The 27,546-nt window shown below is 35.4% G+C and overlaps 1 protein-coding gene across 3 annotated transcripts in view; it reads right to left on the bottom strand.

The window, feature by feature from the left end:
* Window positions 1-401: 401 nt before the first annotated feature.
* Window positions 402-27,546, bottom strand: part of VPS13A (vacuolar protein sorting 13 homolog A) — a 130,286-nt gene continuing 103,141 nt past the window's right edge. The window contains exons 60-72 of one of the 3 annotated variants that reach the window (XM_087957833.1): window positions 27,341-27,454; window positions 25,858-26,003; window positions 25,683-25,764; window positions 19,648-19,761; window positions 19,180-19,255; window positions 18,897-19,060; window positions 18,385-18,430; window positions 17,766-17,889; window positions 16,361-16,475; window positions 5,169-5,254; window positions 4,465-4,588; window positions 2,704-2,778; window positions 402-2,294 (exon numbers count right to left, since the gene is read on the bottom strand). In XM_087957833.1, the coding sequence (XP_087813959.1) occupies window positions 2,241-2,294; window positions 2,704-2,778; window positions 4,465-4,588; window positions 5,169-5,254; window positions 16,361-16,475; window positions 17,766-17,889; window positions 18,385-18,430; window positions 18,897-19,060; window positions 19,180-19,255; window positions 19,648-19,761; window positions 25,683-25,764; window positions 25,858-26,003; window positions 27,341-27,454 (1,320 nt within the window). In that variant the 3' untranslated portion in view covers window positions 402-2,240. Of the gene's footprint in view, window positions 2,295-2,703; window positions 2,779-4,464; window positions 4,589-5,168; window positions 5,255-13,860; window positions 14,090-14,437; window positions 14,557-16,360; window positions 16,476-17,765; window positions 17,890-18,384; window positions 18,431-18,896; window positions 19,061-19,179; window positions 19,256-19,647; window positions 19,762-25,682; window positions 25,765-25,857; window positions 26,004-27,340; window positions 27,455-27,546 lie in introns of those variants that run through there. The other 2 variants (XM_087957835.1, XM_087957836.1) reach the window with 2 other exon arrangements.

Here is a 27,546-nt window from a genome sequence, read left to right as displayed (position 1 = left end):
AAAAAACAACCCACAGCAAATGCTTAATGACCCTGGTGTTTGCTTCAAGATTGTAATGAAAAAGATTTTTTTTTAAAAGGGTCTGGTTACCTACTTTACAACTGTCATAATTTACAACTGTAATTGCCAGGCTTAATTATGGTCATAATTCCATAACTACCCGTAAATGAATTTCTCTACCTAAACATAGATTTGGTCGTGAAAACAAGTATTCTTGGTTCTGTGCTCCCCTCTATCCAAGCTGATTTTTTCTTCTCCTTTTATGGTCCTTCAGCAACATCCTAAATACCTACCAAAACATTTTACATATGTGCCTATTTGATAACTTTTAAAATAAACCGAGCAGATATGATGAGAATTTAAAAACTACATCCAAATAAGGTCAAATGAAACAAGTGTAAAAGCTATATATGTATTTATTGTATATCTTTAAAGATGCTATATAGTTGGCCTTACTGTACAATTAAATGCAGCGACTGAAAATGCTCAAGTGTGTGATGTGAAGTCAGAGACCCTAGATGGGTATCACAAACTTGAGCCACACAATATAAATTATACTTTGGCATTTCTGATAGTTTAATTTATAGGAGTTATATAAAGAAATAAAAGATTGGAACAATGCAATGGGGTTAGGGTACTTGCCTCAAGCAGTTACACAAAGCATATCAGAATATATTATAAATACATAACACATAATGTCACACTGGGCATGCCATTTACTTTATTCAGCTTTTCCAACAAAGCTACAGTTTGATTAGTTTAAGCACCACTAGCAAAGACTAGTTTTCCTCTACCACAATTCTTCAAACAATCTGGAAAGAATATTCTGGCAGCAGACATTTATTGTATGCATCAAACTATTCAAATCTGTATTAGGCAATATATTTTATGTGCATTTGCATTCCATTTCTCTTTTATGAAGTAGCCTCTGTCATAAAGGGGGGGGGGATAGGCAGTGTTTATTTGCATAGTCTTAAAATTAACATTGTGCAATAATTTTCCCCATCCTGATATTGTATGTGTGTGTATATATGCATTTTGATGAAAGTTTTAACATTACTTTATGAAATATTCTGTAATGAGCCATGGATTTTCCCTGTACATCCCCACCCCAAATCATAGGGACATTCTTAGATAAAATCAAGGGTTTGTTACCACTTTGGATCCAAAGCTGAAACGGTACTTCAGAGTGGGTACAAAAACACATGTGTGCATTTTCCTGGAGTTCTTCAGCAAGTCCAAAAGAAGACACAGCTTCTTTAAGGAGATGCCAACAGGACATGTTCACTCTGAAACATGCTTGTGACTTCATATCCAAAATGTAACTCATTCTTAAGTGAAAAACTATGATTCAAAGCTAATACAGTACTTCGGAGTGTGCAGAAAAACACATGCATTTTCCTGAAGTTCTTCTGCAAGTCCAGAAAAAGTCAGTTTCTTTAAGGAGGGCTGACCTATAGGATATAAGCCCCATTCATCTGAAACATGCTTTTGACTTCAAACCCAAAATATAGCTCATGCCTAAATGAACTAGTACTTTAAATTGCCATTCAACAAAATTTCTTATTTTGTTTGATAGCTATTTGCTTAACTGTGCGATACCAGAACATTTTGTTAATTTTTGTATTATATAAAAATGTGATTATTAAAAATGGTGTTACAGTACCATAGGCTTATCTGTTAATAAAAAATTAAATTACCTCATTATATACATATATATATCTATTAGTAAACAAAAAGCTTCTCCAACAAAGCAAGGTCAGCAATGTAATATCAGAATATTGGAACACCGCTGGTTGAATCAGTCTTCCTGAATTAAACTGAATTTCAGTGAATATTAAGTAATGTGATATATCATTACAATATTACCTTTAAATAAACACTGAACAAAAGGAGTTATGAGCAGAGAAGAACCTGATTACTACATCATAAGACTCTGCTAAGATGTTTGGTCTTGTTGATTACGTGGCAGATCAAAAAATAAAACCAATTTAGTTTAGATTTAAGCAATTATAATTTATAAATACAAAATCAAATAAGCCACAATTCAATAGCAGCTTTCGGCACTAGAATTGCTTGCACCTATTGATAAAACTGACCTTTTTCACTCAATAGTGTAGAAGATTCAAAAACAATTGATTTAAATACACAAAATTACTGTGTCAATCTCTTTGTATTTAAATAGTGTCACATGCTTTGAAGTATAAAACAACGATAATGTTCTTATTTTCTTCAACTGGTCATAGTTTTGGTTGACTCTCCTTTACTTTTTCTTCCAGCTTAGAGAGGATCCACTTGAAATTAAAAAAGCAAAAGTGATTTAATTAATAAAAATGGGGGAAAATGTACAAACTAATAAAGCATAGAAGCACTGAACAATTCATATGATGTCATGAATCTCATAGCTGACATTACTGTGAATCACCTGGTTAAGCCACACTTGGATGAAAACAGCTTCTCTGAGAAATGTCACGCACATGCCTTGCTACTTCTACTAGGAAAAATTTGATACCAGGATTATGCAATCTGGGCACTTCAGACCTATCTACAACTCCCAGCATCACTAAGAAGCACTGTAAAAGAACAATGGGAATTGCAATTCACCAGCATCTGAAATACTATCCACATATTGTACATTACATTCAGTTAATTCCTTCAAAACAGATATTAATATATTATGTAGTAATAGCATTTCATATTCACCTTTGCATCTTCTGGTGTTTTAAAATTAATTATTTTTCCAAATTCTTTGGCATGAAATACAGACTTCACTCGTTCCTGAAATAAACAAGCAAACAAATACAGTTTGTATTAAAAGCAAATTTCCAAATACCTAGGCAGCACTATTTTTTTCCATTCCAGGAAAGGATTCACAAGTTATATAATGAAATTAGTATTTATTTAAAATGTCTTTTACGTTTTGCAGATCTTCTCCCCTAACGCACAAAACAATCTGTGACTGGCTCCCAAATTTAATCTTTTTTTCTGAACGTTTAGAGTGCTCAGTTGAGGGGGGATGAGCAGCATCGAACTGCTGCAGTTAGAGCAAAAGAGGCCTCATCAGAAACCTTCTTAACCTGATACCTTCAAATGCACTGGATTTCAGCTGATTTAGCACAGCTGGAGACCACAAGAGTGGAAAAAGTTGCTATGTGGGAAGATGAAATCTCTAAGACAGCAGACTACATTAGACTGTTCTGCAACAGGGTGTGACCCTTGTATATATAGTAGAATATAGACATTTTTGCCAATCACTATGATTTAAATAAATAAGCTAAAGGTTTCTTATAAAGTTTAGTAAAACAATAAATTACAATTTTAATATTGTACAAGATGATTTTCAAGTATAGCTATATAGATAAAATCTTTTTGAAAGTACTGATTGAGAAAGGACCCCAAATACAGTTACAAAAGTACTTTGTTAGTAGGACAAAAGGGGGTGGAGTACTAAATATGTGAAGGAGAATCCTATCATTTTATTCATTGTTCTGGCATGTTAAACTCTTGCAAATTCATTTTGCAAGAGTTTAACTCAGAAGTCCTGTTTGGCATGGGAAAGTTTCCGTATCTTGATTTATGTTATGACCTAAATGAAAAAAAGGTTAATCACTAAAGCATCTTTTTTGTATGTAACATACAAGTAATGTCTGACTGTCTCTATCAGGAGCCTGATTTTCGGAGTGGCAACAATTCATTCATAGGATGACACCATATTGCCTAGTTGAGAGATGGAACAAGCTACTTTCCTTCCCCAATGTGAGCTTCAGAGCTCTACAAAAGGTAAGGGAGTGATTGTGTGGGAGGACAGTGTGGAATCCTCTGGAGTGAGAAACTGGCCCAAGTCCTACAGGGATGGGGGAGAATATAGTTGGGGGGAGGTCTTCGCAGTTTCCTGTGGTCAGTTGTAAGGGAGAATCCACCCAAATTTTATGCACATGACCATGGGGGTGCAATGGCCTTAAGTTTAAACTGAATTGTAAGTAGCTCTTGGGGGGAATCCATCATAACTTCCAGTCATAAGTTGAGGACAATCTGTATGCATGGAAATAAGAGTAACAGAAAACAGATAATTCCAGGGTAATAGAATGACTTTTGCTTCTTGACCGGACCAGAATATTAGGTACAGATCCAGAGGAAAGAAATGGTGAAAAGACTGTCTTCCAGCAAGTAATTTTTCTATGATACTGAGCAAGGAGGGAAGGCAACAATAGTAATTTGGGAGATGGTGAAGGTTTGCAAAGAAAGAGTGAATTGTAATCAATAGAACAAACAAATGAAACTCAAGCTCCATGAAAAAATATATACATTAAAAATGATAACGTGTCCTTTATTGGCTAATACTAGTTAAGTATTATCCATAGAAAAATTTCTTACTAATAATCTCATATTTATATTATAAATATAATTATTTGAACGTTAATCAAGTAATTTGTTTTGTTCCATCTCTACCATCCATAACTTTACCTTTGCTTCAATGCGCAACCTTCTTCCATCAACAATGAATGGTTTCTTGGTAAATTCATCGTAAGTATACTGCCATTCACATGTTAACTGTCCAAACGTACCTCTTGTCACAAACAATATGCCACTGTATATGAACACAGGACAAATAATTAAAACAAATACAATCATAAAACTATTTTTTTTTTGAGAAAAATGTTTAAGCCTTCAATGTCATATAACATCCAGTTTAAAATTATCTCAATTTCAGTCTTTTTTTTTTTAATCTTAGCATTTTCCCGCAAATATAGAGTCCACTTTTATTTGGCTCAACCAAAAACATGATAAAAAATGAAGCCTGGTGGCAATTAAAATTGCTACACATACTTCATCTTTAACTTCAAGTTCTATCCACTGTATTTAATTCCAAATTCACTTTCATGTTTAGAAAATAATTTTGTCCATCACAAAATTATTTTTACTCTAATTTAAAGTAAATTGAGTACTAATTACAATCCAGATGTTCATAACAACTGTAATTTTAATAGCTGGAAATCTTTTATTCCTTTCATCACTTCTCTCCCCTACCTTCTCCCATCTTTGGCATAGAAGCCTTGAAGACAAGAACTATCTTTCTACTCACATTTCGAAGTTGTTCTGGGAACCATTTTGATTAAACATAAATGCTTTTGGTTTAGAATAAGAAAGTAATACTGGAGGAATCTTACCTTTTTGTAACCATTAATAAATCTGTATTATTAACCATTGCATGTGTAAAGTATCGTAGTTTTGCAAATCTTCCATTTTCAATATTCTAAAAGAAAAAAAAAGTTGTAGAGTTCCCTAGAATATAGCATCTTAATTTTGAGGAAAAGATTTATATTGCATTAGATAATATTAAAACTTTATACAAATATGGATGAACTTCATACTTTGAATATCTATTATGAGTAAGCAGCTCTCCGTTAACTTTATCCTGCCTCTCCCTATCTCTTGTCCATTAAATCACATGCCACATAATTATTAGTTCTTCTGAACAATCCTATGCAAAATGGCATTGTTTCAAAAATAATGAATGGACTACATCTTGAGACTATTGGAAGACTTAAAAAGCTGTATTTTTCAGGTTATATGAATCTTAAACCATAAAGGTATCTTGAATTAACCCAACATTATTCAAAATAAAAAACAGATTCCATTCTTCTTTTGCGTAGGCTCACATACCAAAGGAAACAAAAGGAAAATAAATGTAAGGATCCTATGCTTTCATACCTTTGTTTCCAAAAGTACATGTTTAAACTCACTAAACAGTGAGTTGTATGCAGGCTGAATAACTTCTTAAGTTATTAAGGTAATTTGCTCATTATATTCAGGAATAACAACAACAACAACAAACACACCCTCTGTGTTGAGTATAATGCTGTCTCCCATTAGTTCTACATACAAAATTATTATTTTTATCAATGAATCATTATCCATCCCTCAAGTCACACAGTATCCTGAGCTTAAAGATATATACATTGTGTAAAAAATTAATTAAAGCAATGTATTCACAGCAGTTGAATCATAAAAAAAAAAATGGTAATGAATAGTGAAAGGCATATGGCATGGTGAAAGCATCAACATAAGGGCTGCATGCACAAGCCTAGCAAAAGAATTCAGGAGGCAGCAATGAAAAGAGCTGATTTAATATTATTGCTAGTGAGCTTCCAAATAGATCTTGTAGGTTTATCTTGAGATCTAGATAGATTTGTAGTATAGTCAGAATGCCTGGCCCCAAACCATTCAGGCATTTAAAGCACTAAGACATAGTTCTGAAAAGTCCATGCAATAGTAAACCTAATACAAAGTAGGTAATATCCTGGCCCTAAGATAAAACAAGGAGTTGTATTCTTCATAAGTCAGAGCTTCTGAATCATCAAAAGATCTGTATGTATGAATACAATAATCTAATCTAAACATAGCCAGATCATCTGTGACTTTAGGAAATATGCTTTCTCTGGATAAGATTAAAGCTGTGCTATCAATCTGATCAGATCAAAGCGGTTGCTATCTACACAATTTGATTAACTAAAGTAATAAATATAAAAATACCCCCAAATATGAATGAGATATTTGGGGTGGGGAAGAGGAGTATATATCCGGAATCAGTGATACATCTATCTAGATCTGATTTTCCCCAGCCTTTTACCAGAACTATTTCAATGTTCCACATATTTTGTTTATATCATACACTTAATGAATTGCTTCAAATCCTAACATATCTTCTTAAACGTTATTACTCCTATTTTTTTTTTTACATGGGCGAAACAACAGTGGAGGACTATTGTTGTGGTCCGCCGGCAGCCTGCGGAGATGGCAGCAGAATCGGACAGTGGGGAAGAACATGGGCCAGTCCGGGGAGGACTCACACAATGGTCCTGAGTCCGATACAGAGATGGGCCCAGGGCCATCTGGATAACTTCCATCTGGATAACTCTGTGCTGACTCCAGAGCCTCCAGAATCTGACAGCAGTGAAGCAGAGAAACAAGGGGAGCCTGTTCCTAGTGCGCGTGTGCTCAGAGCTGCCAGAAGGCAAGAGCAGCTAAGACAAAAGGAGCGACTCAGGAGTAAGGCTTGAAGGTGATTGCCCCTCCCATAAGATATAAAGGAAGTGCAAAGGGACAGGAACCTTTGCAGGAAGCAACGTCGTTCACTCTATTTGGATTAAACCTTTGTGTGGACTTTGTACGTTTGACTTTTTACAGTTAATTTGGCACTTTAGTTGTTGGCAGCAATTCAAAGGAGATAAAGGTGGGTGCTTATCTCAAGAGACTGTTCAGGACTCATTACAGACTAGGAATGAACATAATTCCCAGCGCTGAAATAAAACAGGAGTTGTTTGGACTAAGTATGTGCTTAATTATGATCTCAGGAAGCCTTGGTCAGAACAACTATAATGACCATCTTCCATCTCACATCCAATATTTTTTAAAGTGCAATCATCTCCAATTACATATTATTATTTTTAAATGTACTTCTAAAAATGTACACATAGCAGGATGATAGGAAACTGATTTTAATATATTAAGAAAAATATCCAGGTAAAATAATTGGATGTATCAATATAATTATTACAAGTTGAACTCAACTCAAGGAGATTTCCCTCAAAATTCACATTACAATTTTTTTTGGAAATGTATATGCTGCTTTCCTCAAAGACGTGTATTTTTACTGCCAGAAAAACAGAGAGACAGACCCTTGTAAGATTTTCTGCATGAGGGACTAAAATCATTAGAACTGCTTTTGATACTTTTTGATATAGCTTCATCTTTGCTCTGCAAATTTTGCAGCTAACCTTTTTTTAGGTACATGCTCTCTTTTATATTTTCAAACTGGGTTAAATGAATTGGAACTATATACTTAATATGGCAAATAGCTGCTGTTCCATCAAACAATTGACGGGAGCTCTACAAAGACACCAAACATAGCAGATCCCTTACCTGAGGAGCCTTGGTTATTATTTTTATAAATAAAGATCTGTTTTAGCGAACCCACTCACCTTTTCCCTGTTTGGCACTGAATGTACTGTAATTTATTGATTTATCTACAAATACACATACGCACCTAATGTAACATTAATAAGTTCAGAAATTATCTACCAATCTGATATTACATATATTCAATGTCCCCTTTGAAAATGAAAATCCAACTGAAAAATTCCACTGTAGTGCTGGTTGCCTGTAAAATAAAAGGAACACTTGCCCTATAAAATAAAATAAAATAAATGTCCTGTTTTATGGGATAACACATTTTCCCTGATGAAACCATTTATCAATAAACAGTTATGTTAGCTGCAAAAGGGATCCTGTAAAGTTACCTGCTATGGCAGATCTCCAAATACTGTACACGCAGGCCTCTGAAGTTAGCTGCTAGGACAATGAGATCACCAGAGGGTTTGTAACTTTGTGCTTGCTCCTTAATACGCATATAACTATCGATTTTCTTACAATTACAGTATATCCTTAAAAGTCAGGGAACTGTCTTTGTCTTATCATATTTTACTGTTAAATTTCTATCTTGCATTATAGCAGCTTTTTCTAAACACTGAATCTTTTGAAACTCTATATGAATAGATAATAACATCAAGACTTAAAGGAAGTATTATCACTGTGGCCCATCCGCTTGACATCTCTCTTTGGATTGAATTGTTACACCAATTGGAAGAACTGGAAAAAAAAAGTGGAAATCAATACTTCTTTCTCTCAGCTTTGGCAAAGCTACTATTAGCATATAAGGATTGTACAAATAGTACAGTAAAAATGTATAGTCTGGCAGCTCCCTCAGCTATATTCTTAGACACTATCAAAAAATAGACCACAGCCCAGTCTAAAGCATAACAATGTTGTGCAATCCCTAAGGGTAAGGGGAAATGTTATGAATATTATAAATTTTGTGCTTTAGAGAATCCCATTCTCTGCATGGTTCCATCTCTACTGCTTTTAAAAATATTAAGACCTCAGAGATATATAAACACATCCACTTTGTTTTAAAGGAAAATGACCATCCAATGTGCAAAATAGTTAATTTTTGCATTTAAAAGATTCCAAGCTATATTTCAACTTCAAAGACACCAAAGGTAGCAATCCCTTACCTGCGGAGTCTTGGTGTTCTCTGAGCTTTGTTGTTTGCTTAGAGACATTCTGACTAGGTAACATCAGTGCTAGTGAGTGTGGGTTTGCTCCCTGTTTATATATAGTAGCTTGCCCTGCCGGTGTTGATGTGTGTATGGTTTTCTCCTTAGCAGTTCCTTGATTAGAGTATTGTTTTCTTAAGTAAACCAAAAGACCCAGTAGTGCAAGAAGAAAAATCAGGGTTCATCTACATCACACAGTATGAAGACTACAACAGCGACTATATACTGTAGGACAGGCAGGCAGAAGACTAGTGGAGTGCTGAAAACTCCTTAAACTCACAACACACAGACAGACTCAACCATAGTTGCAATTGGAAAACTGATCATTCGAGAACAAGCTAAATCTAAACACACTAGAAATTCCTGGAAGCTTGACATTCCGAAAAATCAGCCACCAATAGACACATAGAGATAAACCACATTTACATACCAGTCAAAGAGAATAAAACAGTAAGAAGGGAACAAAAGGACAAAACCACATCCTCTGCAGCAGCAAATACCAAGATAAGCAGGGATTAACACCAGACAAGAAGCAAGCAAGCAAACAGAAAACAATACTCTATTCAACTAACTACCAAAAGGAATACCCCCCCCCCCCCAAAAAAAAATCACTGGCAGGGAAAGCTACTACAGGTAATTGTCAGGTTATGACATGTCACTTAGCTACCTTAAGGCCTGCACAAGATCCAGGCCAAAAGGATTTGCAAAAGGAGAGGACTTCCCTCTGCAAAGCCTTTTGCCGCAGATCTGGTACAGAATTGTTCACAGAGAACAGAGACCTAAAGTACAGTAGTGCGAGATCACACAAGATAAGTTACGCGAGATCTTGTGTTACTGATCTTTCATGTTTTTGAAAGCTTTTTGTGGTGATCTGGAATGGTGCAAAAAGTGCTTGACTGGGGACTGGAATGGCATGAAAAGCATTTGCAAGCTGATAGGAGGCTTGAAACAATGTTATTTCACTGCCCAAAAATCTCGGCAGCTTGCAAATGCTTTTTGCACTGAGACTAGAAGGAAACCATGGCTGAGAGGATGGATAAGAGCCAGCTCACTAGATCTTCACAAGGTAAGTGACCTGGCATGACAGGATGGGGGGAGGGAGCAATTGTGGGGACTCCAGGGGAGGGAGTATGAGTATCTTGGTCAGCGGAGGCCTTGGGTGGTCTGAAGCAGGTGGCCTGTTCCATCGCTACCCCCCCCCTCACCTTGAGATGCCTCATGTGTACTTAACAACCTGTGCAGTCGATGAGTGTGGGCGAAAACAGTGACTGATCCAGTTTGTTTGACATAAATCACTCCAACAAATCTTTGGGTTACAAATGTAATTGGTAGGCTCCATTACATTCGTAACTCGAGGACTACCAGTATATAAACAGAAAAACCCAAAACACACACACACTAGCAATGATATTGTAACCTAGTCAGATAATGAAATGTTTGCAAGGAAACAATCAAGCTCAGAGAGTGCCAAAGACTCCATAGTTCAACCCTGATATATGTTATCCATACATCGTTTTTATTGGAATGAGTACAAGTAAAATTCTCCATTATATTGTTCCAACTTCTTATTTTCATCCTGTTCATGGCAAGAAAGTTTTAAACACTACATTGCGTTGTATTAATCCCACAATACTGGAAAACTCCAGCCATTAATGGATATGAATGGTAAGCTGCCCAGAATCATTGATTGAGATGGGCCGCTATAGAAATTGAATGAATGAATAATTCAGTTGTAATTTGTGTCCAGTCATTTCCGAAGTTACCTAATATGTATAATCAGAAACCAAATCTAATTGACGTAAAGGTTTGAGGAATAATAAATACGTTGTGCTCTTATTGGATTTCTACTTTTGTAATATTCATAGAATCAGAATTCCTCCCTCCCCCCCTAAACAATTTCTACTCATATAGCTGATCTTAAGAAAATATTTATTTATTACCTCATTCAGAAGGATAAATGACTCTTGGATAATGAAGCCATAGAGAAGGCACCTACCCTACTTTTATTTATGATGCTTATGAATTCATCAAAAATCGTATTTTATTTGTCCATATATCTAAAGTGAGATACAACTATCCATTATACGGTTTGACTTAGACTTGTTGTCGTCACAAAATAGAGATAAAGCACTGCTACATAAAGTTGCCACTTCTTTTCTTAGTGCTAAGTTTCTGAAAAAAATAAAATTTATATGGACTAACAAAAGATTCAGGTTAGGTTTGAGAAAAAAAATGCACTTCTTTTCTTTCTTTCTTTCTTTTTTAAAAAACTCTCTATAGTAGTAGGTCCAGAGATCTGTTTTTGTTTATCAATAAACCCAATATTTCAACAGAAAAATATAGGCCATTTGGCTTGCGAAACTGAAAAATTATTCCAGATCAGTGAGTATATTACAAATACGATTGTTGGAAACATTTTGGCTGTATTCTGGAAGATCCTATCTCAGAAATAATCCATTGCAAATCCAAGTTTGTTTCCTGTTTTCTGATAAAAAATAAGCTCATAGTTATGTCTTTTAAAGCTATAATTTCCTAAGAAAATTGCATTTTAATAGCATTGTAATTGTAATGTAAATGAGGACCCAGAGTGTTGGGAGCAACATGTTGAAATTGTAAATTGCCCAGAGAGTGCTGTGAAAATTTTTGCAAGGACCGGGGGAGAGGGGGGGGCTTTTCCTGTCGCCGCAGCTATTCCCGAACGCTCGCGTTCACCCCACCCCCACCCCGCCCGCCCGCTTCAATCCACAGTGTCCTTTCTGCCTGCCTGCCTGCCTGCCTTAGTTTCTGGTTGTTTGGGAGCAGCTTCGGCTGAGAATAATAACTATTCGCTCTTTTACTCAGCCGAAGCTGTTCCGATTCAACCATTAACGAAGGCAGGCAGGCAGGCAGAACGGAGCACTGGGTTGAATCCAGCAGCGCAGCGGGCAGGTGAGCGGGCGGACGGGGTGGGGTGGGGGGAGAAACGGGCGCTCAGCGACAGGAAAAGCCCCCTGCTTCTTTGAAGCAGTTTCTTCCTGTGCTGGTGGAGGAGCGAGAGAGAGACTGAGAGAGCTAACCCAGAGAGAAGGACAGGCTTCGGTTGCTTCCTCCCTCCCCTTCTTTCATTTGTGTCCTTGATCCCTGATCCCAGCAGCATTCACCGAAGGTGAAGAAAGCCGCCATTTTTTTTTAAAAATTCTTTGCTGGCCCGGTAGAGTGCTCCACGGCCTGTACCGGTCCGCGGCCCGGTGATTGGGGACCCCTGCTGTAAAGCACTAAGGGGCAGTATACAAGTCTAAGTGCTATGCTATTGTAATTACTAATATATATACATGTAAAAGAAACTGTTTAATAAACCACTGAATTTAAACCTATTATATAATTCCAAGATGGCCCTTGGATCATCACTGTCAGATGAAACAGAAATAGCCATATATAAACTTCTACATATACTTTTTAAAGAAAACAACAGTAAGGAAAAAACCACCAATTTAAGTCTTTTATACTTTAGCTACCAACATCAAGTTTAGAATGGAGTAGATTTCTTACTCTAGATTGGGGGTGTCAAACTCAAGGCCCATGGGCCTGGAAATATCAAGGGACTGGCCTACGGTGCCTCTGGCACCTAAAACAGGCCACATGCAGCCCCCTGCGCCTCGTTTTCACCCTCCATGGCCTCCTGCAGCACTCTGCCGACTGAAACTGGGCTGAAAAAATGGGCCCCAAATTGGGCTGAAAAATGAGCCACACGGACTGTTTTCGGCCGACAGAGTGTTGCAGGAGACCATGGAGGGTGAAAATGAGGTGCAGGGGGGCTGTGTGTGGGCTTCCTGCACTCCATTTTGGCCAGCATAGTGCTGCAGGAGGCATCTGTCCAACCCCCCACTGCCACCCTCCCTTGCCGCCGGTCCACAGAAGAGAACTACAATGCTAATCCGGCCCTCAAAGAAATCCAGTTTTACACCCCTGCTCTAGATTCATTTAGAAACAGATCACAGAATAGATCCTATGTAGAATTATTAAAATAATCTTTGAATATTCTTAATTTTCTTCTGTTGGCAAGAAGCAAATTTGCAAATGGAAAATTGGCTCATTGGTAATATAGTTTTTACTGATTGGCCATCCAAATATTTCAAATTTTTATTATTTCTGCATATACTTACATTGAGGCCATTATTAAGAGTTCTTTTTAATCAGAGAAATAAAAGACTTCTATTCGCTCTACTTTTAATAAGATAAATTTAAAATAAATGAAAATATAAAAGCAAAAATATGGTAAACTAAGTCTCTAAGGATGAAAGTGTGTAAGACATAAAGGTATCTTTATAAATAAATCAATTTTGATAGATTAAACTATTCCATTAAAAATTTAGAAGGGAGAGAAGGCTAAGTAAAATGGTGTGAAAATTTGAACAGAAGAAATCAATCTTTTCTTATATAGACTTATTTATTGTTATTACAGAATAAAGACAATATACCTAAAAAGAATATAAGACAATATTAACATCCACAATGTATGTGAGAACACAAGACACTGTATTCATATATAAAAGGAATTTTTCTAAAAAACGCACAAATGATTTAAAACATCAAATTAAAATAAAGGAATGGAAAATACAGTACTTTAACAAGGACTACATAATCTTCTGACATTATTTTCAATTAAGTAATTATCACAAGATTATGGTCAATATCAAACAATGTTTCAGTGTGACAACTGAAATATAGACAAGTTAAATAACAAATTATTTTAATTTATGTTGCTGATTAGAATATACTTTAAAATTTACATGTAAAACACAATTTTATAACAATTATTGGATTATTTTCTCTGGCAGTCTCATAAAAGAAATATAACATTCAGCTGTTGCAATTCAACAAGTAAGGCATACATTATTATCCTAACTGTTATCATCAACATCATTAACATCATCATCATCATCATCACTACCACTAATATGGCACAAAGTCCATTTCCTGTAGGCCTGTCTTTTCTGTAAGCATGAGTAAGAGAAGAAAGAAGCAGAAGAGTTAGTTGATGCTAGTTAATTTGGGTAGAAACTTTAAATGCAAGAGAATGAAAGAATAAAATTAAAGATGAGATGTAGCTTTTGAATTATAGCATGCAGAAGAAAAACACTAATCAATGGAGTATGTTAATCCTATATTTCAACCTCTTATTCAACCAACTATTTAAAGATGTCCTAAGATTTTTTTGAATTTAAAAAGCACAAGCTAAAATGGCTCATGGCTATGTAAGGTAAAATAATTTACATTTTGTATATCAGTGAACTTATAAATTTTATAACTAAAGCATAAAACGGAAAACCTTGAAAAAAGATAACTTGTGATCCAAACAGCTTTGCTCTTGTTTTCAATAGATTTCCTTCTTTCCTTGGAATGTAATGTAACTCCCTGGAGGCATACCAGATTTATGGATCATGGTGCCAACTACTCAGAGCTAAAATTAAAATTTGTAAATAAATTGGAACATACTATAATTGCAATTCATGAATACTGTCTAACTGACTGTATACTAATATTTCTAGCCTAATTTGTACAGATTTAGACAGCAGGATGTGAAATGAGTGATTATGTTATCTTGCTGAACTAGATACGAGGAAAAGTAGAGCAATTGCTTGGCAGGCAGTCAAGGTGTTTTTATTTTTATTGTTACTGATATGAGGCTAGAACTTCAAAGCTTCAGCTTAGTTCAAATTTCTACAGTTTTTGGAAGAATCTACTCAATCTAGTTATTAGGCTATTTAAAAGTTATACTTACTGTTCTAACTTATACATAATTTAAGAAGTAAACAGTTACTATACTCATGTTATTGACATATTTCTTTCCTCACTCTGAAGACAACTTCAGTAGGAAAAATAAATTAAATTTTCATAAAATATTGAAAATAACTGACAAGATTCATTTAATATGTTATAGTATAAATTCCTCATTTTTTCCTGAATTTTATAAGCAATAATTACTATTCCAAAGTACAAAAGGTACTATTACTACCTTTTGTAACATTTATTACAAATCTTAAAATAAAAAAAGTGTAACAAGAACATTTGGTTAAATGCATTAAGTTTATTTTAAAAATTATCTATCATTGTTTCTTGTTTTGCAAAAAGCCACTATTTTAAACTTAAAGCTTTTTTTTTTGGGGGGGGGATTCTAATAAGAGTTTTTCATTTTAACCATCACCAGAAAACATTTTATTTATAGTCCTGCATATATACATTCTTTACAATCATTTGTCCTAGGCATGGTGTACTGTCTTTTAGATAAATTATTGCTATTTTGGCTATTGTTGTATTTTTTTATTTATCACCAATAGAAATGGAATATATAAAATCATTTCATTAAAAACAGATTTCTAAATCAGTTCTTTTGAAAACAGAAAATATAAGAAAAATAAATTTATATAAACTTAGCATTTGAAAAATTCCTCTAAGTTACTAAAAATGTAAAACTCTCTAGATTAAAAATTCTGTTTAAAAATATGTAAAATAAAACAAAACTAAGTCATAATAAAACTTTAATTTTGTTCAAAATGAGATTTTAGGTGTTCAGCTACATATTGAAATTATGTTTATCAACCATTTCAACTCAATTTCTAAATGTGCAGATATATTTTCTATTAGATTTAATATATTAACTTAAAAATAAATATTCTATGTAGATTGAATTAAAATAGTAAAGATTACAGTTCATCTAGTTAAAAAAAGAATATGTCTCAAATGTTCCAAACAAATGGCTCCATGCATGTGGAAAGGGGGCCAGCAGGAAGGAAAATATCCAGGCCAGGAAGAAAATTATGTATAAGGGGGTTTAATAATCTCCTGACTTTGCAAAAGATCAGATGTATTTTCACACAATAAATCTGTGTTGGCTATTATTTTTGAAAAAAATGAATATAGATTTTAAATCCTTGTATCTAAAGAGCCACGTCCTTCCGAGGTGGGTAAAATGAGGAGCCAAATTGTTGGTGACAATATGCTGACTCTGTAAACCACTTAGAAAGGACTTTAAAAGCACTGTAAAGCGGTATGTAAGTCTAAGTGCTAGTGCTACTGGAACCAAGTGGCACATTATCATATTCTTGTAATTATCATTCAAAATGTGATTCAAATTTATGGTAAGTTAAAAAAATGTGCAGTGTTAAAATCACTCTACTTCTATAAAGATAAAAATATATTCAAATAAATAACGTATAATCTGTTATATTAAATATGTTATACTTTTGGCTGTTTACTCTCTTCACCTGTAACATTTGACTTCCAGCACCATCTCTTAATCTGTAAGGTCTAATGACTCCATCGTCCCCAAAGAAGCGTGGAGGACGCAGGCTTATGACATCTTCAGAAGCATTTGTAGCTCTGAAATTACAAGTTTAATGGTTATGTACTTAGAGAGAATATTGGCATACCTATTTAATTCAAGCTGTAAATAAGATTACATAAAGACTTTCCCCCCCATATATTTCTCTGAACAGTACTATTTAATAAATATGTTACAATTGTACACTGATATGCAGATGCAGCAACTTTAACAAAACAGCTCTTGTGTCTAGTAAATTTTATGATATAAATTTCATGGTGGATTTCTTTAAAAATGAAAAATTTTAAGCCACAGGTTTGCTCTTTGTTTTGTCTTCGGATGGCCAATGCAGCACCCCCATGTAATAAAAATTTTTACAACCATGGGGGCACTGCAGTTCTGTCACACCTGCATATCTCTCCCATCTTTAGGACATCCAGCACAGCGACATTTGGCCCAGCCTCACTTTCAACCCTAACATTGCCACTACCATTGAGAAATACCACCATGCATATATGAACCTTGGGGAATGTGGCGATTGCCTCATTGCTCAGGGCTCTACAAGATCTACTGCATATTGCTTACATTCAGGCATTTTTCTCCTGCTGTTGAGAGGCCCATATTTAGATATGCATTTACTTTGAAAAATGTTTTATGACATTTTGTATTGTATTATGAACTATTTAATAATAATTTTATGTCATAAAATGTTTGATAAAAATTGCCAAATGTCAATTCCATGGGAGTCATGGATTCTAGATCTTGGAAACATTCTGTAGTTAAGCCGATTTGAGGTATCTTTGTTCAAAAAGATAGTTCTTGACTTATGACTATAATTGGGACAGGAATTTTTTATCATAAATTATTACTGTTTTAAGTCAAATTGAACCAACTTTTACAACAATTTTACAGCAGTCAGAAAGAAAAATCCATCTTCTCCAATGGGAGCTGTTTTGCCAAAAATGGGGGAGGGGGGAGAAAGAGTAACAAATTGCAAGCATGTGACTGCAACATGCTGCAAATGGTCGTAAAATGCAACCCTATTTTACACATTGCCCAAATTGCAATCAAGTAATGGTGGGTGTGGTATGATGATTTTAAGTGTAAGTACAGATCATAAGTCACTTTTCCCAAGGTGCTGTAACTTTGAACCATCCTTAAATGAATTGTCATAAGTTGAGGACTACCTGTTGTTTCACTATAATGCACTGCTTTGCCCAGGTAAAGATTACGAAAACAAGAGTTTTAGTAGTATAGAGATGAGAATTATTTGCATTTCAGATACTGAAAATATTTGAAGATAATTGACAAATTTATAGAGAAACAATTAGACATGATTTTAGCCTTGCCTTTTAATTCCTTGAAAAGTGCTGCTAGCCATATCTATTATTCCTCCAGTAGGTCTTGCTACTGCTCCTACTAATCCTTTCCCAACTCCTTTGAAGAAACCTGCTGCTCCTTCCTTTTGGGCTCCTTGAAGAAAAAGCAACAACATTTAAAGGAAGCATTAAATAAAAATCTATACACAAATTTATCAAAAGTTATATTCAAAGTTATTGTACCAATTTTTTTTACTGAAAAAAAAATCAAGGAACATTAATAAAATTTTCCTTCCCACATGGCTTTCAAAAGCCAAATCAGATTGAGAGCAAAACATCTGAGTTTCTGACTACAGCCTTCTAAAAGATAAAAAAAATGGGAGAAATAGCTACACAGTAGCAGCAGAAGACATAATAAACATGGTAAAATGTGAATAGTTTTTCCTATTTATGAAGACAACCATTAGATGAAAAAATAATTCCCTTGCAGGCTGCCCATATCCAGTCAACAGCAAAGTTGTTACAAATTAATCCCGATTAAAAAATTGATAATTTGCAGTATTTTCTTTGATAGGAGAGAAATATGTTATTAACTTCTATGATATGAAACACTTAATGAATTTTTTTCATTTTATAAATAGTAACTTACCTCTTATTGGCTTAGTTACTATTCCTGTTATACCACTGACAAAACCCTGTGAACAGAGATAAATATTTCATTTTCCACCTGAAATGGAATGCATATTTTAAATATTTTCTATGTTAAAATTTATAAATGATTTATACTAGGCAAAGTATTGAATCATAAAAAGTAGTTAATTTATATTTCCTGTATCTATATAAGTTGTCAATCTAAATCACAATCCGCTTTACCATTAAAAAAATTAAATAAAAGGAGACAGTAAGATATGAATGACCTGCCCCAGCTCTTAGTTTGGTTTAGTTTACTTTATTGTCATTGCACCTCATACAATGAAATCAAGCACCATCTTCAGTGCATATCATGACCATGAAAATTAACACAAGCACACACCCTTCACACACACACTGAACTGAAAACCCCCGACACCTCACCAACACTGCACTATATAGTAGAATCTATTAATCTTACAATATACTACTCTTGAAGCCATTCTAAATATTCAAATATATATTTCTTACAGATACTAAGCCTTTTCCTCCACGAGTAAAGCCCTCCTTCAGGCCAGCAGGTTGCTTATTCATTGCTTCTCGTCGTTTCTGCTGATAATCGTCATCAAAAGTTATTGCTGCTACTCCTTTAGCCATAGCACCAGTTATTCTTGAAGCAGCACCAGCTAGTCCACCTATTACGGTATTACAAAAGAGAATTTTTGTTAAAATTAGAAAATTTAAATATAGTAAAAGCACAATATATATTATGAATATATGGCATTTCTGAATCCATGTTAAAAATAATTCTTACCAACAGCGCCACCAACTAAGGCTTTCAATCCTAGTGCCATTCCTTCTACAAATTCTTCTGGACCCTGGATAGCCCCCTAAGAAAAGAACAAAAATATGAAAAAACAATTACTATTTTACTATCAATGATAAATTCTCCAATGAAAAAAAAATGAAGTAAATATAAGCAAGCAAGCAAAGTATAAAGTCTATCTGATACTCACTATAAGTAATGTAGGAAGTAAAATAGGAAAGGTAAAGCCTTGGATAATGATATCTAAAGCCATTTATGGCTAAGCTAAGTAGTTGATTCTTACTGAAACTGATAAGCAAAGGTTAGAACTACCTTTGTTCTCTTCTACTGTGACTGAAGAATTTCAAAACTTGCTATCATTCCACATTTCTGTAGAATTTTGTGTAAAGTGAATTCAACATTTTCATAGCCAACATTTACAAATACAGCCAGTCCTTGTATAAATAATAAACATACCTGATACGGCTCATAAAAAAATGCTTCAACTCCTTCAGATAAATCTCTTATGAATCCAAATGGATTGCCCAAAACATCCAGACCAAGAACAAGAACATACATTTGTTTAATTGCCTGAAATAAAAATCAGATTTTATGAAAAAAAAAAGTTTTTAACAGTAATTTGGAACAATGTTTTTCTGCAAGTATATTGATGCAACAATTGTTTTAAATGCATGAGATCTAAGCTAAAAATGCCTCTCTGGATTTCCATTTGTAGAAGGGAAATTGGTGTTGTGGAGAAACAGAAATGGCTAATTTCCAGCCCATACAGAAGATGGATACTATACACTAAAAAAAGCAATTTCCTTTCCTTTCAAATATTTCCTGTCTACTTTCCTCTGTCCCAGCACTGCTGTCATTACAGATAGTCCTCAACTTATGACTTTAATTGAGCCCAGAATTACAGTTGTAAATATACACTGAGGCAAAAACCAGAAGTAAATGCCAGAAAGCAGGCAAAACAATGCAAATCACAGTCACATGACTGCAAGATACTGCAAATGGCTACCAAGTGCTCAAAATGCAGTCATATGACTGCAGGGTGTATGCTTATGTGCACTAATCATAACTCTGAAAACAGGTGGTAAGTAGCTCTGGGGAGGGCCCTGTAACTTCAAGTGACCAGTCCATAAGTTGAGGACTATCTGTATCATTCAGAAATCCAGGGTGTTGTATTGCTGTGAATGGGTAATTTTGGGCTTCCTGAAAAGGCAAAAGCAAATGAAGATATTTAAAATATTTATAGGTATTTTAATGGTAATTTTTCTGTTTCTGAAAATTTAAAAATATTCTGTCAATGTGTACAAATAAAAAATTATTCCTGTTATATGCATACTTGAAAACGCAGAATAGAAGCAAGATATAGAAAATTCTGTATAGAATTTGGTACAATTTTGGCGAGTTTGGGTTTTATCTTGCAAATGATTTTCAAGAGAGATGTCATGAATTGGATGGATGGATGGATGGATGGATAGGCAGAAAAGATTGTGGAATCCTTGACTGCCAGGGCTGGAATTTCATGGCTTTTAAGTAAGGTGCTATAGGTCAAGGAAAGGCGGCAACCTAGGTTTTCAAAGGGGCCACCTACCAAGTTCTGCTTCTGAATTAATGAAATGATTTTTCCTTGGAACTGTATCACTCTGATGAAAGTGACATATCCCTTCCTGACAATAAAGCAAAATTCTCGTTATAGAACTAATGTGGAAAGAATCTTAATAGAAATTTGGACAGAAGAAAATTGCATTTTGGAAAAGTTTGGAAGCACAGGATTCCTCTCTGAAAGGAAATGTTTTACACTAAAGCAACAAAATAGTAAATGAACAAACTGATGCTGAATCTAATTCTGTATGATTTGTATTCCTACAATAAGATGTATTGGAAGGAAGATGTAATAACGGAAGTGGCAAAGTTGGTTCTTATGGGAATTTTTTCTGATTACAAAGAAATCTACACAAGATCATATTACCTGGCAGTCAGATTTTTAATAGATTTCTATATACATATACATATACATATACATACATACATACATACATACATATATATACATACATACACATATATATATACATATATGGATCTTTGGTTATTCGGGTTTTCTCCCACGTAAAATTGGAAGTATCTAGGCGACGTTTCGATGAAGTCCCATTCATCATCTTCAGGCTTGTGTCTTCGGCTTTGCTTCTCAGAGTAATGTGAGCTTGCAGCTGCTTCTTCCTTTTAACTGCTAGTGGGGGTGTGACTTGATTGGGTGGGGGCTTGGCTGTGTTCTGATTAGCTGGGGGGGTGTTCTCATTGGTTGGGGTTTTGACTGTGTTCTGATTGGTTGGGGGGTTGGCTGTGTTCTGATTGGCTGGGGGTGTGTTCTGTTCAGGTGGGGGCTTGGTTGTGCTCAGGTTAGTCTTAGTTGCTGGGGGATTTGAGCTGGTGAGCTGTGATCCTGCTGTTTGGCTTCGCGTTCGTGGTCGTGCCACATCTTCATGGTGGGTGTCACTTCGCTTCATGTATGGGTTGGAGGGGTTTAAGGCGGGTAGTGATGCAGCTGCGGTACGGCTTCTGGTCCGTAGTCGTGTCTCATCTTCTGTGTGGGTGTGAGTCTGCTTTCTACGTGGAAGTGTGGTGGTATCATCTTGTGTGGCCCTCGTGCGTGTGGGTCTGGTGTCATTCTTCATGTTAGGTACTCGCTTGTTTATGAGGGTGGGTTTCCAAACGGCTGGTAGGCGGGAGGTATCATCTCGTTTATTCATGCTGTGTGGGCGTTTTTCTATCTCTATGGCTTCTCTGATTATTCTGTTGTTGAAGTGTTCGGTTTTGGCGATAGTTCTGGTATTTTTTTTTTTTTTTTATAAAAGTTTTATTGATTTTAACAACAAATAAAAACACATAAAACATAAAACATAACATAAGAACATCATCATTCTTCATAAATTTACAGACAGTGTATCGGTTGGTTTATCACTCCTTTTTGTGCATCTATTTCATAGTCATCATAATAATTATGTTACATAATAACTCATATTATCAATCAACAATTATATATCCTAATATCCTTATTAAACAATCATTTGACTATAATTTAACTAATTCATGCTTAAGCGAGATAACTATAATTTAGTTAATTTATAACAAATCGTAAAATCATACCAAATCTATCTTAATATAATATTCTAAAAATATTATCAAAACCAATATATATATATATTCTATTATTATATTGTTTTATCTAACCATTGATAAAAAAGATCCCAAACTTCATAGAATTGTTTATCTTCTTGTTCTCTAATTTCAAATGTCAATCTACTCATTTCAGCACATTCCAGTATTTTCTTAATAATTTCTTCCTCTAATGGTATTTTCTCACTCTTCCAATTTCTAGCAAATACAATCCTAGCCGCTTGACAGGTGCTGATGAAAAAGTGATTAAAAAACTATATAGTTATTTGTTGGAAATTAAATTAGAGGAAGAACAAGTCAAAGAAACAATGATTGTTTGGGGAAGAACTTTGGATATGGGATTGATTTAGAAAAATGGCAAAAATTGTGGTCTCAAAATTATAAAATGACCATGTCAGTAGCATATAAAGAAAATTTGTATAAGATGTTTTACAGGTGGCATTTTCCCCCGACAAGAATAGCAAGAATGTTCAAGAATAAATCAGAAAAGTGTTGGAAATGTCATCAGATCCCTGGCTCATATTACCATATGTGGTGGACTTGTGAGGAGGCCAGGAAATACTGGACTAGAATTCACATATGGTTGGAAGAAATGACAAAAAAACATATAGATTTGAAACCAGAGATTTTTCTATTGGGAATCTTACCTGATACATTTAATAAAAACTTAAAGTATTTGATTGTAAATGAGTTCTGGTATTTTTAAAGTCACCACGAACGCAAAGCCAAACAGCAGGATCACAGCTCACAGACGAACACAATACAGAAGCCTGATGATGACGGATGAGATTCTGCTGAAACGTTGCTACAACTTTAAAAGCACAACTATAATGACGTGGGAAAATACCCGAACAAAGCTGAATACCATACATGTAAGTACCAGCAAAACGTAAGAAAATATATATATATATATATATATATATATATATATATATATATATATATATATATATATATATATAGAGAGAGAGAGAGAGAGAGAGAGAGAGAGAGAGAGAAGCACACACTAAAATTAAAAAAAAACTGTATTAGAATCTAGCTTTTGCCCTCCTCCCCCTCAATATGAACAGAAACAGAATTAAAAACAGAGGTGGTTCTGACCAGTTCTGGAGAACCGGTAGTGGAAATTTTGAGTAGTTCAGAGAACCGGCAAATACCACCTCTGACTGGAGATTTTACAATATCCTTCCCCTGCCATGCCCACCAAGCCACGCCCATAGAACTGGTCGTAAAAAAATTGAATTCCACCACTGATTAAAAAGATATAGCCCTACTGAGGTATATTTTATAGTGGCTCTAAGTTTAAAATATTTAGTACTAAAACTACCTTGAGAATTGGGAACTGAATGAAATTGGGAAATAAATTCCAATAACACATATTTTATCATAAGGGAAAAAGAAGTGCTATTTATTGACAAATAGTGGATTTTGAGGAATGTTGCCTTCTATTACCCCCTAGCGGTCTGTTAAGGAACATGGCTTCATTTTGTATAATCTGCTATTTAGTCAAGAGAATCTGGAGCTTGCAAAATCCTGAACATGGAAGCAGAGGCATCCATAGCATGAAAGAAAGAAATTGTGAAATAAGCTTTGCATTGTTGTGACACAGGCTATAACTCTTTGTATATGTTCATGACCTTGCATATGTGTATGAAAGAGGTGGAGCTTGCAGTAAAATGCTTGTCTTGTCATTGTGAACCTATGCCTGGCTGTGTCAAAATAGAAGGCTGTTGTAGATAAAGCTGTGAGGCTAACTGATGCTTTTGCTCTAAAACATGCTGCCAATTCCTGTTTTGGGCAAACCTTATGCTTTCATCTGTATTCTGATTATGCATAAGTTTCTTAAATCTTAGATATCCTTCTTTAGTTTCAAGGGATGACTATTCTTTTAGATGCATCATTTTCCATTCTCAGCTCATAGCGGTAGCCTTTCCCGCAACGATTCTAGCTTAGGGTATTCCAAACGATATAGTGATTGTTGTGTAAAACTTCTCTCTGTTTAACACACACACACACCAGAAATACTTATATTTTTTTCTTATTGTTATATTATTTTTATAGATAGTCCCTAACTTACAACCAGTCACACTGCAGTTTGAAGTTATAAGAAACCCAGGCAAAACTACTTATGACCTGTCCTTGAAGTTAATTGCTGTACCATCCCCATGATCACATGATCACATTTCAGCCACTTGGCATCCTGTTTGGAATTTCTCTTCCAGGACATGGGGGCTCCTGGGGGGGGGGGAGGTTTGTGGAGTAATTAAAATCTTGGGGGTGAAGGCTTTTCTTCACCTCAGCACTATAGTTCTCTCCCTCTCCCTCCCTGCCCCCACCCTCTTTATCTCTCTCTCTTTCTCACACACACAAACACACACAAGAGAATGTGGAGAAAATAAGCTAGCTTTTCCCCAGCTTTACTTCTGTTCAGAAACTTTGTGTTTGCTAAGTTTTCCAGCCAGAAAATTAGTGGACACAATGTTTTTGAATAGAAGGGTCTCTCTAAACTTTTTTGCCTTCAAAAACATCATAAGATTGTTCTGAACAGTAAAAACAGCCTCTTTCTACCATTCAGAAAGATTTGCTAGTTTTCTGGCTAGAAAGTTAATAAACACAATGTTTCTGTAACAATAAAAAGGCTTTTTACCCTTTCGAAACATTGCATTCGCTAGCATTTGGAGAGGGGACAGGAACCACCCTCCTGGGCCGGAGAAAGGAAACTTAACTTCCTTTCTCCAGCCCAGCCCAGCAGTTTCCTTTGGCACACTGAAGGAAAGGGTAATTGGTGCACTGGGCTGGAGAAAGGAAACTTGAGACCCTAAAGATCCAAGTTTCATTCTTTTTGGCTAGCATGGCAATTTTATTATACATACGAATGCAGGGGGAAGGCTTGTGGTGGGCTGCAGAAACAAAGCTTGGACCTTTAGGATAGGATCTTCATTTCTACAAACCAGGACAGGAATTCTCTTCTGCTGTTTCGATGGACAGCTCCTTTGTTTTGTCCACTCAGTCACTCTGCAATTGCTTAATATTTGCAACAGAAAAAGTCAGAATTGCAGTCTTTGAGCAAGTATGGACACCTTGCTTAATGGCTGCAACACCTAAGACCAAAATTTCAGACTCAACTGAGATAAGTCAAGTCAAACCTGCATTTTTGTAATTCTTTTTTTAAAATTTTTATTAAAAAAGGAAAGTAAAGAAAACAAGGACAACTGGACCTTTGATAGATACATTTTTACTTCTGCCTAGTTAATCAGTGTAGCATTTCAGCTATATGGAAAAAGTGCTCATATGGTTAATTCACATTGGCTTATACTAACCTGCTTTGAATAATGCATGATAACTGTCCACTGCAATTGTTGGGTAGTACAGAAGTTATAGTTCAGTTCAAAGAAAGCCAACCTGAAACAGGCAAATCACATGCATAAATGAAAAATAAAATAAAGTGTAAGTACTATTCTAAATAACATTATTGTATTAATGTAGTCCACATACTTAAGAACAACATCCTGCACATCTGTAAGTGTGGCCCCAATGCTCTTTAACAAGAGGTTTAAGGATTGAACCGGAATCAGTTCTTTGTGTTTTTCATCTCTGTTGCTGTCTTCTCCACCAGTACTGAGTGAAAAGCTTAAATGCAACTGAAAGGAAAAATCAATAAAGGAATTGAAAGACTCTTAAAACTTTAAATAATATTTTAACTCTTGAAAGATTTTTTGTTGTTTCTGTAAGAATTATTGATAATTTGTCAATAGTTATAGCCATATTGCCTTGCAAAATCCATGCCAATGTTGCAGACAACCATCTATTTTGTTATGTCACCTGCTTTTACAGTTTTTTTTAAATTGGAAAATCAAACTTTGCTATCATCTGCATTGTTCTGCAATACAGATAGTTCTTGTTTAACAACTGCCTCATTTAGAAACTGTTTGCAGTTACGACTATGATGAAAAAGTAACTTTGCAACCAATCCTTGCATTTATTGCCTTCACAGGTCTGTAAAGCAAAGCTGAAGTAAGATTGTAAGAACAGTCACAATTTCCTTTAGTGATCGCTTTGGGATCTCAATTGGATTACTAAACAAGGTCTACCTGTATAAACATTTGGGATTGTGGCCATCCTTTAAAAATGCAACTAAAGCTAATATACTTTTCCAATAAAACCCAACAACTCTTATTTGTTGGATGTAGCTTTCCTCAAATATTTTTGTAATTTTTTAATGTGAAAAATTATTGATGTTACTCAATTTTGTTATTACCTGTTGAATTAAGTATTCATTGCGGTAGGATGCATCATTCTGTTGACAGTTTATTTTTGTTTTTATATTTGGAACCTGTAGCTCTTAGTAAAACTAGTCCTGCTGCTTTTCCCCCTAGAGCAGTGGCCCCCAACCTTTTTTGTGCCACGGCCCGGTACCGGCATTACAAAATGATCCGCGGCCCGGTACCGGCATCAGCACGCATGGCAAGGCGAGCCGAGCGACCGGCCAGCCATCCGTCCCCCGCTTCTCCCCGCCACCTTCAACTCCTCCTTTGTACCTTTGTTGATGGGCTTCGGGACGGCTTCGGGACGGTCGCTCGGCTCGCCTTGCCTTGGGTGCTGAAAGAATCCTCGCGCCTTAGTTTTGTTCGAAGCCGCCCTCCCTCCTTGATGAAACTAAGGCGCGAGGATTCCTTCAGGACGCAAACGCCACTTTCCAACCGGAAAAGCTCACCGGAAGCACTTTCTCATCAAAACAAGATGGCGTCGCCCAGCAAACCGGCGGCCCGGTAGGAAATGTTCCACGGACCGGTCCCGGTCCGGGGCCCGGTGGTTGGGGACCCCTGCCCTAGAGTATTGGAGCTTACTAAAATGGCAGAATTTTCATAGAAATCTCCTGATAGATTTATGAGGACTATAAATACTGATAGGCATTCGTTCTTATTTAATACTCACTGCTAACTCTATTTAAACAAGCAAATGTTATATTAATGGCTACCTTAATTGGAGAGATATGAAAATATTCATATAAACTGATTTGTGATGTGTCAGTTGATACTGCATTCTTTAATTCTTCCTGTGCAGATTCGATATCCTTTTTAAAAAGTTCAACCTGTGAAAAATTTGACAAAAGGTAGTAAATCTTAAAACTTTTATCAGTAATGTCTATAAAAAACTTTATAGACATTACTGATATATTTTTAC

The sequence above is a fragment of the Notechis scutatus genome, chromosome 2, assembly GCF_049901735.1.
Source record: "Notechis scutatus isolate UNSWTSFEM ecotype Mainland chromosome 2, rNotScu1.2, whole genome shotgun sequence".
Taxonomy (NCBI): Eukaryota; Metazoa; Chordata; class Lepidosauria; order Squamata; family Elapidae; genus Notechis; species Notechis scutatus.
Note: the sequence above shows the minus strand (reverse complement) of the source record. Positions and strands in the feature narration are given on the sequence as shown.